Raw genomic sequence first — 15,374 nt, forward strand, 5'->3', positions numbered from 1 at the left:
CTCTGTCGATGTCAACCGGGGCTCTGTCGGCGTCATCCGGGAACGACCGGGGAAGCACCGGCATGGACCGTAGCTTCACATGGGCTCTGCCTGGATGGTCCGGGGCGCAAACTAGGCGTTAGTTGGAAATTACCGAAGTGCTGCCGGGGTAAGTGTGACCGCAACAATAACTTCACCTCGGATCGTCCTGGATTATCCCAGTAACTTACCGGGATGGTCCTGGGCTCTGCCGGGTGTGAGACCGCAGCTTTAACGACTCCTTATATAAAACACATCTTTGCAATGTGAAGTGTTGGGATCGGCGACATGGAGACGTTCATTGGATAATGTCTGTAGAACAAACTAGTTGACTACCTCTATGACACAGTCCTTTCTTTTGCTTCCTCAGTCTGTTCCCGTTCTTTTCTCAAAGCGTCCTTTTCTTTAAAGGCCCATTATGCCTCAGAATACTATCATTTTTGTTTTCATAAAAAAAACAACTTTCATTCTTGGTATCTTGTTACATTTTCCAAAGAAAAACTTCTTTGTCATATAAATGAACTACTTTCGGGACCTTTTGCTCACTTGACGATTGATACAATTATATAGCGATTAGTATTTTTTATGGAAGTCAGAATACTACTTTGTTTACATTTTTCTATCTTTATGACACATTACTTCACGTTCAGCGCTAAGTGTCTCAGCTGTTAAACCTCTAACATATTCTAAATTCATTATTTTAACAATATTTAACAAATGTTTGACATTTCGAAAGAATAAAAAAATATTGCTTTCTGAGGCATAATGTCCCTTTAACAAATATTTCGTATACCTTTTCAAATGATTTGAATCCCATTACCAGCCATATATAATTTGTTTAAAATCAGATATAATATAATAGCCTCCGCAGAGCGACTTCTCTATTAGAGAATTCCTTTTTTATACTCAAAATATTACCTTCGTCCCCAAAAGTAAAGGTGTCGCTTTAGATTTACCTCTGTAAAGCAACACCTCTAATCAGCATCAAAATATTTGTCTCCCAAAGGATTTGGTTATGTGTTATAACTCGTGGCCCAATCCATTTAGAAATGCTTCTTTCCCTATTTATTTCTACATTGTATATTGTTTATATACATGGACACACATAAAAAAGTATTACAGTAATATCACAATATTATTTTTTTGCATTCGTTACAAAGCGCGAAAATAAAGTGGTTACTATTATTATTACTTAAACAATATAATAGTATAATGTATCTTAAATACTTATTTCTCTTAGCGGCAGCATTCCGATAAAAATATGAAGCGCGGTAATTGTATTCTTTTAAAGTGGCTTTTAAAAACGTCTTAAACCCATAATGATAAAAACAATAACATTTTTAAGATCACAAATATCTATAAATCCTTAAAGTTTTTAATCCGTAATCTGGATCAAGTTCTTTTTTACGCTATTAATCTTTTAACCTTTTAATTCAGCTTATCCATTCATCATGCATGTATGCCTCCCTTGAAATCTTATCGGGACGAAAAATCAGTAATATCCATATTCTAACGTTGATGGCAAAGCCATTGTGCCATTCGCCGTTCTATATATTTCTTATTGAAATGATACGCTTAAAACACTAGATGTACGTTAATAGCAGGAACAATAGGAAAATGTCATTAAAGGGTCAGAGGAGCACAAAAGACCGGGAGCGGAATTCAAATTCAATGAAAATGATGTTATAAATATGTACTTGAGATATTGAAAATGAATAGCATTTTAAAAATGTGGTGTTTGTCTTGATTCTACGGGAGGAAATGGTTTCAAACATTCATAGAACTGTTTCAATGATTTTCCTTAGGCTGATAGTTATTTTATAGAAATAAAGAGGGAGATTTTAAACGCGCTTTTAACTTCAATAGAAATTGTGTGAAAATGTTTGAATGTTAATGCGTGGAAGGAATCTAAATAAATCGTTTAAAAAGAAAAAGGAAAGTACTAAATATGGAGGGTGAAAAAATTGAAGCAGATGCTAAATCTAATCAGGTAGGTTGTATGTTTAGTGTGTTTTTATTTATCATAAATTGTCATTCAGTAAACAATTTTTAAGCCGCATACCTCTAGATGAGTCAACATATTAAAAGAAAACCACCCTTGAGAAAAATGTACAGAGATTTTATTTTACAATTCACAGTTCAAGAAATATTTTACGTTATATGCAATTAATTACTGATTTTGCGATATTTATCAATATATTTCATCTGCGTGACTAACGCTAAAATGACTTTTTTTGCATATTCTGACCTACTTTTGGTAATTTTAGTAGATTTAAGCACCGTTTGTAAAGTTAATTTACTGTCTTTGTTCACTTGACAACATTTAATTTTAAATACATTTTTTAAAAAAAAATCAAGTACTAGTAACTAGCATGAATCTAGTGGCATGGCGCTTTAATCTTGGTAAGGTTTTTTTAATTGTTTTAGTTGAGTTTATCAAACAGCTGACATTCACTTTCATGCAAATCTTCAACAAGTTACATTATTGTTCTATTAAGTAAAATGTAAAATATATATTTCGTAACATAACTATCCACTTCATTATTAACTTTTACCTACTGGACATCTTTACTGGACCGTCTTCCTCATATCTGACTGATCTTGGTCTGCACTAGTCGCATGGGTATAGGTTATGTATTAGAAGGGTTTAATACTGACCAAACATTTTTTAATAAAAAATTTGATGTGAAGCAGACTTTTCTTTCTTTTTTTTATCTATTTAATCATTTTTATGGATTTTTTGTTTCATATGAAATGTATCGCTATAAGTCTTGTGATGACTTTTGTCTTGTGAACTCGAAAATCTGTAGTAATCATTTAAATTCCCATTTGATATAAATAAAATAGTCAAACGGCTGCAAAGCTTACATTTTTTAAATGAACTTGTAGAGAGATGGGCTTTACCCGGGGTAAAATAAAAATAATTAATTATGTTGAAATTTTCAGTATCATTTTCTTTTTATAAATTTTATCTTTATCTAAATAGCATAGTCACTATAGAGCTATAAACATTATACTACTACCAAAATAAAGATTGCAAAATATAATAAAGTATGATATTTTCCATGTTTAAAAGCAATGTAAATTGTTGGTATAATATATTTAAACAATATTTTTTGTTGGTGGTATGGCGATGTAAACAAGGCGGACATAATATGTAAGAAAATATCACTTGCCAATTGTAAAAATAAGTTTTTGTTTAGTAAAAGCTCTTGGACAAACACTAGGTTCAACGTTTTTAAGATTTGTCTCATAAAAATTGTCGCAACTGTAAATTGATTAAATAACACCGAATTGTTAAAAGGCATTATACCCTTAGCTAGAAATTGGTTAATCAATTAAAGGCTTATTTTGCATTTCAAAAAGTAATAAAGTAATCTTTAGAAAGGGCAAACAAGGAATTTGTGTGTGTGTAAATGATAGTTTTAGAGAATGTAAGATGCTTATCACCTGACCAAAGTTGCGCTGAAAGTGAATTATTTCTTATAAAAGTAACAAAATATAAACAAAGAAGTATTTTGACTTCCACTTCCATACAAAATACTAAACTAATTGTCAAAAGGCAACAGAGGAAAAAATAAGATAAGGTAAATTAGCAAATGAGTGTCTTATTGTGAACTATAAAAGTACAACATAAATATAAAAAGCCTTTTAGTAATAAAAATAATAGCACTTCTGGGATATAATGGGCCTTTGCGAATTGTCAAAAACATTATACCCTTGGCTAAATATTGGTTAATCAATTAAACTTACTTGATTGTCTGATGTACATATGACCGCAGTTTAATAATGGATTTTAAACTAAATTTATAGCGTTAATAATGTCAACTATATTTAGTCTGACATAACTTTGGCCTTGATCATTCAGGTTAATCCAATTAATTCCTATAATTTCGTAAATCTTTTGCTATGTATTGTATTGGTTGTGTATTTTTTGTCTTTATTGCACATTGTTTGACCTACAATTTGTGTTTAAACTTATTTGTTCTAACGATTTACCTATGTGTGAACAAGTTATGGAATAAACTTTGTTCTGTTCGTTAGTTCAATGCATTTTTATTAGAGATTTGATATTTTCGCTAATTTCGGTGAATTTGTGATGACAGAAAATATAAATCTGTGTAAAAAACGATTTAAACTCTCATTCCATTTGTTACTTTTTAACATTTCTTTTCGAAGTTTCTCATAATTGAACCGTCTCACATTTAATGAAATATTCATCTAAAAATATTTTAGTTAAAGGTTTTGTTAAAAGAATCATCATAGTTAATTTAGAGGAGTATGAGGTCAGCCATTCATCAATATTGTCTGGAAGACAGCACAATCAGAGTCCCCTGTAACCTTGTGATTATGGTTACCGGAGACCAAAAAAAAAAAAAAATGGCGTTCAGTTGTGTAATATGAGAAAGGCATCCTTGTCTTTGGAAGGACTGTCGTTTTTCTTTTCAAATAAGTATATTAATAGTATTTTTGGTAAGAAACCGATGCCCATGTAATAAACCGATTATAAACATCAATGTATTTGTAAAAAATCAATGTTATATATACAAATGTACTTCGGAAGGACGATAGTTCCTCTTTTAAATTAAGTTTTAATAGTTTTTGGTGATAAACCGATGCACCATATATTTTTTTTTTTTTTTAATTTCAGTAACCATAGGTTACCCATTTATTTTTCCCAATAATAAACATATTTTTACACACATACAAAAAATACACAATACATTCAAACTTAAATTATCTTTTTGAATAATAATATATAATACATGTTACAAGTACTAATTCGAGTAAAGATTATAATTTTTTAAAAATTCTATGGGAGTTTTTTGTTTTTGTTTTATAATGTAATATATTTTTAAATTACAATCTAAGCTGTCGATAATTAAACTCTTTATGTCCAACATATAACTAGAAATGTAATAACATTATTTTTATTTTTCTGTTGACTGTGAGAAAAATGTATATTTCTACTTTGGATGTTTATACAAATTGATTTATTGTAACATAATACATTTTTAATGAAGAAATAAACTCATAATTATAGCATGCTATTTACATTCTTAATTAATGTTTTCCAAAAACACTTCTGATTTTCATATTGTTCTTATCGAAAAACAATTATATCTTCAAATCTCCATTAAAGAAACAACAACAACCGACAGTAATCCTGTATATACATAACCCACTTATGTCTTTACAACAACAACAAAAAACAGTAAATATAAAATGATACAGGTATTATCTCACCAGTCAATTTTCCAACTAAAGAAATAACATCAAAACAATTCACTTGTAAATACATAACCCACATATACCTTTACCAGGAGAGAAAAAAAAATCATACACATTTACTGATAAAACATGTTTAAGGTATCACACTAGAAAAGGTAGTGAAAAATTAATAGTGCTAACAGAAACACTTTATTCATTTTGATGTTGTTTTTTTTTAATGTTTTAGACAGCTTGTTTGAAACATTGAACTATAGAGAAGTAAAAAGAAGAGAAAAAATAATATCATAAAAAAAAAGGCTAGAGAAAAAAAAAACCTATATAAAAGGTTTTTGGTGCCAACTACTAGAGTTTTCGTTAAGCGGTAACCTTACATATAAAAGAACTGGCAAGTAATTCTTTCTTGGAGTAATTTTTCAGGTTTTGGTGGAGGAAGAATGATTAAATTATAAACATTCCAGGTTTTGGTTGGGGAAGAGTTTAAAAATAATTATAAATAAATTATAAACATGTAGTAACACCCCTACAAACTTATTATAAATTTAATTTAAATCTAAAAGAAAAGACATCACAATCATAAGGGGCTCACTAAATTATTGAATTTTTCCCATGCTTTCTCAAATTCATTATGCTTGAATGACTGTTTGGACATATATTTATCAATTTCATAACTGGCACACAGTTGTTGTTTAAAAGTTCCTATATCAGGCCTTAATTGTTTTAATCTACAGTAATATATGTAATATTTGGCATGTAATATTATTTTATTTATAACTTCATCAAGATGAGCACTGCCAAACAATATATCTAACTTACTCCAGGTTGGAATGTTAAGGTGGCATCTATCATTAATATAAACTTGTAGTTGTTCCCAAAAATGTTGTGTTACATCACAGTCATAGAAAAGATGAATCAATGTTTCTTTTTCATTATGACAAAATGAACAATTATCATCATTAATTATATTCATTTTTCTTAAGCAAATAGTTTGTTGCAAGAATTCTATGGTTTATTCTATACTGAAACCATATCAACTTTGGGTCCTCTGTATATTTGTAAACCAAATTATACAAAGAATTCTTTTCAAAAAATTCACTGTTATTTATATTCCTTAAATCATTTTTCCACTTTTGTAATGATTTTGGGTACTGTTTTTCAGATTGCATTGCTCTATATATAGAACGCATCCTTTTTTATCTCTATTAATTATACATATAGGATTTGGAATAGGTGTGTTATATTTATGTTGTTTTGGTAAATCTGGAACATTTTCTTTTCTTAAAAATTCTTTAACTGAAGCTACTATACCTCTATATTCTAAAAAATTAGTTCTAATATTAAATATTGAGGAAAATTCATCATATGTATAAAACTCCCCTTCTTGGTTGATAAGATCTCCTATAAAAAGAATACCACCTATTATCCACCTATTTAAACAAATACTAGAGTTTCCAATTTTTATGCTTGGATTATACCATAAGTTCACAAAATAGTACTGCTTAGTATTACATAGTTTTAAATTCATAGAAAGTGTATAATAACTATAAATAACATCTCTCCAAAAAGGATTAATGTCTGAATGTAATTTTGTCTTAATATAATCTGTTCCAAATTTATACATTTCTTTTATGAATGGGTTAGTTCCTTCAACCAATTGACAGTATTTGTTATTTGAGTTCAGAAGTCTTCTGAGCCATGTAGCTTTTAAACTGCACATAAAAACATTTAAGGTCTATCATTTTTAATCCTCCAAATTTATATTCTTGAGTTATAATATTTCTTTTGACTTTATCTCTACATTATTCCAAAGAAACTTAAAGAATAGGTTTTGTATTTCATTTATTTTAATCAAAGGTGGATTTGGTATACTTAAAATAAGATGGTTCAGTTTTGCTAGGGCAAGTGATTTTAGAACGACTAGTTTACCAATTGGAGAGAGTATTCGTTTTGACCTGTTTGCAAATAGTTTCTTTATTTCTTCTATTTTTAAGTCATAGTTTAGTTCTACTATTTTCTTTAAATCAGTAGAAAATTTTACACCAAGCAAAGTAAAAACATCATTATTCCAATCAAGGTTGTATTCAGGGCATAAAATCATATTACTGTTTCTATTTGTACCAAACCAAACTACCTTTGTTTTCTCCATGTTTATATTAAGGCCTGAAATTTTAGCATAGAATTTTAATATCAGCATTGTTGTTTTAAGAGACTGTTCAGTGCCATCTAAGAATAAACTTGTGTCATCTGCATATTGAGAATTTTTTTTACTTAGTTCCATTTATCTTGATTCCTTTAATATTTTGGTTTTTCCTAATTTATATTGAAAGTATTTCAGCACATAGAATGAACAAGTACGGTGACAGGGCATCACCTTGACGACAACCCCTCTGAAGTGAGAACCACTCTAACATGTGTCCATTAATAATAACGCATGATTCTGTATTTGTGTAAAATAATTTAATCCAAGACTTTATTGAGGGACCAAATTAAAAAAAAACACGATGACCTTGTGCATAAAATTCCATGACACAGTATCAAATGCAGCTGCAAAATCAATTCAAAGCAATAACCCTGGAATGTTATTCTTTTCAGAGTGAAATAATAAATCATAAAGCATTCTTATGTTGGAAGCCATTAGCCTGCCTGGCAAGAACCCAGTTTGATCTTCATTTATAATATCTTTTAAGTTATTTTTCAGTCTAAAAGCTATTGAGGATGATGCGATTTTGTACGAGACATTTAATAAAGAGATAGGTCTCCAATTTTTCAAATACAATTTATCTTTGTTACCTTTAGGAATACAAGTTATAACTCCTTGTCTCTGAGTAACTGAAAGTTTTCCTATATAATATGCATAATTAACTGATCTAACAAGTAAAAGTCCAATATCACTCCAGAATAATTTATAAAATTCAACAGTAAAACCATCATTTCCTGGGCTTGTATTGTTTGACATTCGTTTTAAAGAATCTAACATTTCATTATAGGTTAATTCACCCTCAATTGATAGCTTACAATTTTCTGACAATTTAGGTATGTTAGACCCCCAAGAAGTTCTACCAAGGATATGTTATCTACTTCCCTCAATTTGTATAAATTCTCATAAAAACACTTCACTTCAACCAAAATTTCTTCTTGAGTTCTTAAAATCTGACCATTTTCTGAGATTAGAGAATTCATTAATTTTGAAACATAGTTTCTGTTTTCAAGATTGCAAAAATACTTTGTGGGTTTCTCTCCTTCAAGTATCCATTTGGCTTTGGATCTTATAAAATTACCTTCCAATTTTTTCTTTCTCAAATTTAAAAGCTCTAATTTTTTGGCGTCCAGCAATTCATAATTGATAATTTGTTCTTTTTCAATTTTCTCTATTTCTTTAGTGAGACTCTTTTCTTTATCTACCTCTATTTTTTTCTTATGTGAGGAATAGCTTATAGTCATTCCTCTAATATTCATTAATAATGTCTCAAAAAATAATTGGTCATTTATATCAAATCTCAAATCAGATAGAGGAATATCATTAATATTATTATTTTCTGGTACATTTGTTGCATATTGGGTTTTTGTATCTAAAATAACCGTTTTTACTTTATTTACATAAATATCGTCTCGAAGAAGGGAATTGTTAAATTTCCAATATGAATTACCTTTTTGAAATTTTCCAAACTCTATTGACATGAAAATTAAAGAATGGTCTGTGCGATATCCAGGTAAAATCTTAGTATTGTCAAGATCAGTATAGAGATAGTCTGAAATTAAAAAAAAATCAAGACGCGCCTTTTTAATGGGATTTCTTCTAAACCAAGTGTATTCTCTTTTTTCAATATTATTTTCCTCCAACAATCCATTAAGTTATACTTTGATATTAAAGAAAGAACTTTGTCACGTGCATTAGGGTTATTCAAGTGCAAATAATTAAAAGAATCAGCATCTGGATTTAAAACTAAATTAAAGTCTCCAGCAAGAATGAATATGGTGTCTTCAAACTTTGACATTTTTTCTGAGACATTTTCATAGAAATTTGGATTGTCCCTATTTGGGCCATAAATATTAACAAGAGTTATATTTTTGTCACAAATACTACAATTAAGTATAAGTAAATTTCCTTCAAGATCTTTTTCAATACTGATCAGCTTATAATCAAAATTATTGTTAATAAAAATTGCAACACCACGTGATTGACTATTAAAATTTGAAAAATAGGTTTCGTATCCCCACATAGAACGTATATATTTTTCCTCTTTAGTGGAGAAGTGAGTGTCTTGTAACATACAAATTGAATATTGTTTACTTTTCAGGTAATTTATCACATCTTTTCGTTTTGCCCTGTCAGCCATTCCCTGAACATTCATGCTAACAATAGATATCTTATTAGTCATAGATTACGTTTGATGGCACATTTATAATTTTTAGGAATTGATAAAACATGGAAAAAAATAAATATGAAAATACTTCTATAAATTCTGGTATATTCCACTGTATATAATTCCTCTCCACAAAATAGTAGAAGAAACTCGAACCTTCCACCAAAACCCTTAAAAAAACCTTTAATGTAATTGTTGATTAAATAAAGAAATTTCATGTTTAATGTATTTTAGCTTTTAAAAATGGAAAAGGTAAACAACTTTAGAAAATGCTAAACAGTGAAAAACTTATTCAAGTTGGTATCTATGTTTGCATATTTTCATGATTCCTCTTATTATATAATCTAAACAATGCTAATAGCTACCATAAGTCCTGATGCAAAATTAGTTTTAGTTAAACAATAATGCAAACCTAGTTCCTTAAAAAGGTAAACAAAGAATAGAGAAAAAAAATCAAAATACACAATGAAGCAATAATTTTGTACACAAAAAAGTGATTAAGTTGTACAACATTTTTTAATAACAGTCTGTGATTGTATGATATTATCATTCAATTTTGCACCATATATTTGTAGGTAACATAAACGTACTTGTAAAACTTAATGTTATAACTACAAATGCACTTCTTATAATTGTAATCAATGTAATTCTTGCACTATTCTCTAAAAATTAATTGTGTAATTTATAGTCATGAGAAAGATGTTAAATAAAAAAAATGCATGCCACAGAAGTCAGCCCCAAACATTGAACGGACTTCAGCCTTAGGTTTCCTAGGCTTCAGTCCGTTAAATTTGTGCCGTCACTATAATTCTATGAGGCTTTGTATACCATTTCTCAAACAGTCGGAAATATTATTAGTAATTAAGGCTGGCGTAGGGATCATAATATGGATAACACTAACTACTTCCCATAAACAAACTCTTAAAAACTGAGTCTTGCAATTTCACCTTTCGTTGCATTTCTGTGTTGTCAAGTTTCTTTAGTCTTTCTGGATCAATGATGCAAGTTGTTAAGGATTTGAATACCGCGTAAACCGGTGCTAGGGGGCGTTAGTTGCCATTTCCACTACCTCCCTTGAAAACACCCAATATAAGCGAGTATTGACAAATGACAGTATTAAGTCTCATTTAGTAGTCAAACATTAAGTTTCTAGCTATTATAAACGTAAACTTGACGTGGAAGTACAAAAAGGGTTAAAAAGATAAAGCGGAAGTCATAAATACTACTAATAAATACAGTACAAAGTAATTTTGGTTGGGTTTTACGCCGCACCAAACACAGTAACGATGAAATCGTGAATTAAAAGACAATACAATACAATACGATTCCATACGATATATACGATACTTTTCAAAATGATACTTAACGATACGATGCGATTCATTACATGACATTACATTACATTACATAACACTACATAATATAACATAACATTACATTACAGTACAGTACAGTACAGTACAATACAGTACATATCATTTGATTACATAACATAACAGTACATACCATAACTTAACAGTACATTACAGTACATTACAGTCCACTACATTTAATTACATAACATAACAGTACAGTACATAACATTGCAGTACATTACATTAAATTACATTACATAACATAACATTACAGTACAGTACATAACGCAACATAACATTACATTACATAACATTACAGAACAGTACATAACATAACATAACATAGCATAACATTACATTACATTACAGTACATAACAGTACATAACAGTACATAACAGTACAGTACATATCATTGCAGTGCATTACATTACATTACAGTACAGTACAGTACAGTACAGTACAATACAATAACTACATTATCATAAATATATTAAATAAAGAATGGGGGACAATAATACATGTTTACATTATTTGTTTATGGATTCACAGGCACCGAATAACATTTCTTGATAAAATGATAATAAACATATTGTACTGTCAGCCATTCTTTAATATTTAAGTGGACCATCTTCAAGGACATTTTGACATGATGGCTATACTTGTGGCATTCTTTCATTAACATAACGATGCTATCTGTATATAAATTTGATAAAACAAGATTTTAATTGATTAATTAATCACGTGGGTATATAAGACAATGGATTAATCATATTGTATGATCAAGGTAATAAGTGGATAAACTGTTTGTTGTTTATGTAACTAGCCTACTATAGACACGGTGTCGCGAAGTTCCGTGCATTTTTATTCACCCTTTAATAAAAAAAAAATATATATATAAAAATAAGCATTTCTTGTATATAAAATAACACTGGTTGGTCTAACTGAATTATTTATGATTGAGTCTTTGAAAGAGCTATTGCAGAATAGCCCGCTTGTGCTCATTTATTATTATTTCATGGTATAATGTACAACTTCTAAGAATACTGACACCGGATACCAGCTGTATGCGATTTTAACATTTTTATCAAAACACTTTAAATATGGGATTAGGTTTAAAGCTTAATTTGTGTTAAGTAATTGTTATTAATTGGATTACAAAAGTTTAGTGGTCGTACAAAAATAAAATGAGTTCCCAGGAAGAAAGGCGTCTTTCGGAGATAAGGGATATGTTAGACCCTAAAGAGGTAAGGAGCCGGGTTTTTCGTGCCTTATATATACCTGATTTAAAAAAATGATCGCATGTTTATACTTATATGTTGTTGCGTAAACTTTTGGAGAAAACCATGTTCGAACTAAAGAGATCAGGAAAACTGATGTTACCAATTTGAAAAGGATATAAAATTAAATTATGACAGACAGTTTTAAAACAATGATAAAAATGATGGTTTTCAGTCAAATAACAAAGAATAAATAAATATATAACTTCGTTTCTCATCTGAAAGGAACCCTTTTTGCAGTGTTGAATTTTTTTTTCAATTTACCCATTTGATTAGTGCAGACCACAATCAGCGTGCTGTCTGATGGCTAGGACTATTCGCAATTAAGTCAATATTTAATTTGAAATTTTCCTCTAAAAACAATAAATTGTTTTGCTCAGAATGAAAGTTGAACAAGTCTATTTAAGATATTCTGCGTGATATGGGTTTAACGTGAAATAAATTAGAATAAAGATTAAAAATCTTTAAAGGCCCATTATGGCAAAGAAATGCTTTTAATTTTATTTCTCAAAACTTTTTTATTTTTGTTGTACTTTTATAATTTCCAAAACGTTACATTTTAATCAACTACTTAAACATTTTTTTGTTTACTTCTGTTGCAATAAGTTCAGTTATAGTTTGCTAGTTTTTTGTATGGAAGTCAAAATACTACTTTGTTTATGTCTTGCCACTTTGATGAAAAATTATTTCGCATTTAGTGCTAATTACTTTAGATAACAAACATCTACGTGCTATAAAACCATTATTTTTTAACGTTATAAAATTCATGTTTACCATTTCTAAAGGAGTAAAATTTATTCATTTCTGAGGCAAACTGTGCCTTTAAATTTTAATTTTTAAATCAATGTTAAGACGAAAGCAAACACTTTGTAGCTACTGAATTAGTTAGTATGGCTGCTTTGTTTAATTTATTCTATTCAGTATATGAAGTATTTTTTATTCTTGTTTTTATCTTTTTCATCTTAAAGCATGCAGGTATGACTAAAGTATACATGAAGCAGACGTTAATGAATATCACGTGATCTGCTTCATAATGCATTCGTTTTTCTAGCCTACTGAACATATTTAGACGTCCAATTCAATGTGTTTTTCAGCATTAAATCATTATGCCAATATCAATTTTATTTCTTGTTTTATCTTTTTCATCTTAAAACACTTTTTGAATTTGCTGCAGGTATGACTATATATAAATGAAGCAGACGATAATGAATATCACGTGATCTGCTTCATAATGCATTCGTTTTTTACAGCCTACTGAACATATCTAGAAGTTATCTTAAATGTGGTTTTTGATTCAACAATAAATCATTATGCCAATATAAACTTTAAAATCAAAGTCATTAATGTTTAATGATTAATAAATTTAAGATTTTCTTTCATCTCCGTTACGCATAGTCTTTCTGGGAAATATACCATTAACAGTTAAATGTATCAATTTTAGTTCTTAAAATAATAATAATAATAATAATAATAATAATAATAATAATAATAATAATAATAATAATAATAATAATAATAATAATAAATAGAATAAAGTGGTAAACAAATCGGATAATCAGTGTTAAGTATCAATACATTGTAATTTTTATTGTTGAGTTTTCTATCGTGCTTTGCGTAGCGTTAATTAGGCGCTAATTTAAATCAGATTTGGTCATTTATATAAAAGAATCAATGATTTAACAACTTGTATATAATTGACGATTTTTATTATTCTAGTTCGATATATGGGGCCTTATCAGGCGGGCGAACACAACGGACCCGTACATACTTATGGCAAAACATCGTATGAACAAAAGCCCTTCAAAACGAGCAAAAACCACCGGTAAATTGGTAGGCCGACGGCGTCGTCGGGTGTCGACGGCGGAAAGCGTTGATGGAGATTCGAACAGAAGCGTGACCAGCCTTGACATGTATGATGAAGGGCCAGGAGATGACTTTGACTTTGATGGTAAGTTTGATTTTTGTCGTCTGATTGATTTAAGGCATTCCATTCCATGTACATGCCGGTGTACTTCGCAATGCTTTTCATCAAATCAGGCTTAGAATAGCACAAATACGATTTTCGATACAAGTATATTTCTGAGTATTTTTCTTAATAATCTTATTCAAAATTTTCTGTTTCATGTGCTGTAAGAAATTCAAATGATATATTTCAGGCTCTTTAATTCATTTGTAATATACTACACACATGTAGCATAAAATGAAAGATAATACATCATAAAGTAATTGGATTATCTATAATTTAATTGAAATTTTAAAGCAACAGAGAGCAAAAGTTATCCGTGTCTATGCACCACTCTTAAGAACACTTTCTACAAAAATGACCAAATTAGAAACTTATGTTGTTTATTGAAATCAACATAACCGCTTTTCTTGCTATTATCCTTTTTTGTTAACTCTCTCAGTGTGCTGACTTTGGGTGTCGTCGTTTTTTTGTTGCTGTAATTATTATTGTTGTTGTTGTTGTTTGTAATAAATATCGTGTTCACAATTTAACAGCGGAGGAAGAGGTTCACGATTCACGCTCACCAATGGAGCACTGCCAAGATATGTACAACAAGGCATGCAAAGAGTTTGGCGTCCACCCAGTTGCAAATTTTCACAACGCCCTGAAAACAGACAAGTGCGTGTTACGTCATAGACAGATGACAGCAGACGAGATAAAAGCAATAGCAGTTGCGTTAGTTGTAAGTTCAAAGCGCAGTTTTCTTTATTGTTAAACATTTGCCCAATTGCCCACCCTTTTAGATAAGAAAGGTTTAGAAAAGACAAAGTTATACAATCAGTGAACAAGTGAAAATTTACAGTAATCTTTTATCATGCAATTAATTTTTATCTTTCAAATTGTACGTAAATAAAGTTCCCATCAAGACTAATTTAAAATTTACATATACATGTACATGCCTGTTAAATGTTTTAAAACCATGAAGGTATACCAATACAAGTATACTTATGCTCAAAAAATGCTCTAAAGAATACAGTATAGGTTAAACCAAGCTGAGCTGGTATCCACACTTATTAGATCTTTCGCCAACTTAATAAGTTTTATTGGTGAAAAAAAGGAATTTGGGTGGGATTAATAATTCATATGATCAATGTCAAAGGTATTGAGCGACTAAACTGCTTTACT

General features: G+C 29.5%; 1 protein-coding gene across 1 annotated transcript; it reads left to right on the top strand.

Moving 5' to 3' along the window:
* Nucleotides 1-1,567: 1,567 nt before the first annotated feature.
* On the top strand, nt 1,568-14,931 carry LOC132757976 (uncharacterized; the record flags this gene model as incomplete). Its single annotated transcript, XM_060749475.1, has 3 exons — nt 1,568-2,008; nt 13,961-14,192; nt 14,744-14,931. Coding segments are annotated over exons 1-3 (462 nt in total), but the record flags the coding sequence as incomplete, so codon positions are not given.
* Nucleotides 14,932-15,374: the final 443 nt, after the last annotated feature.

This window comes from Ruditapes philippinarum, unplaced genomic scaffold (assembly GCF_026571515.1).
Source record: "Ruditapes philippinarum isolate M1 unplaced genomic scaffold, ASM2657151v2 ctg11306_1_1_1_1, whole genome shotgun sequence".
Taxonomy (NCBI): domain Eukaryota; kingdom Metazoa; phylum Mollusca; class Bivalvia; order Venerida; family Veneridae; genus Ruditapes; species Ruditapes philippinarum.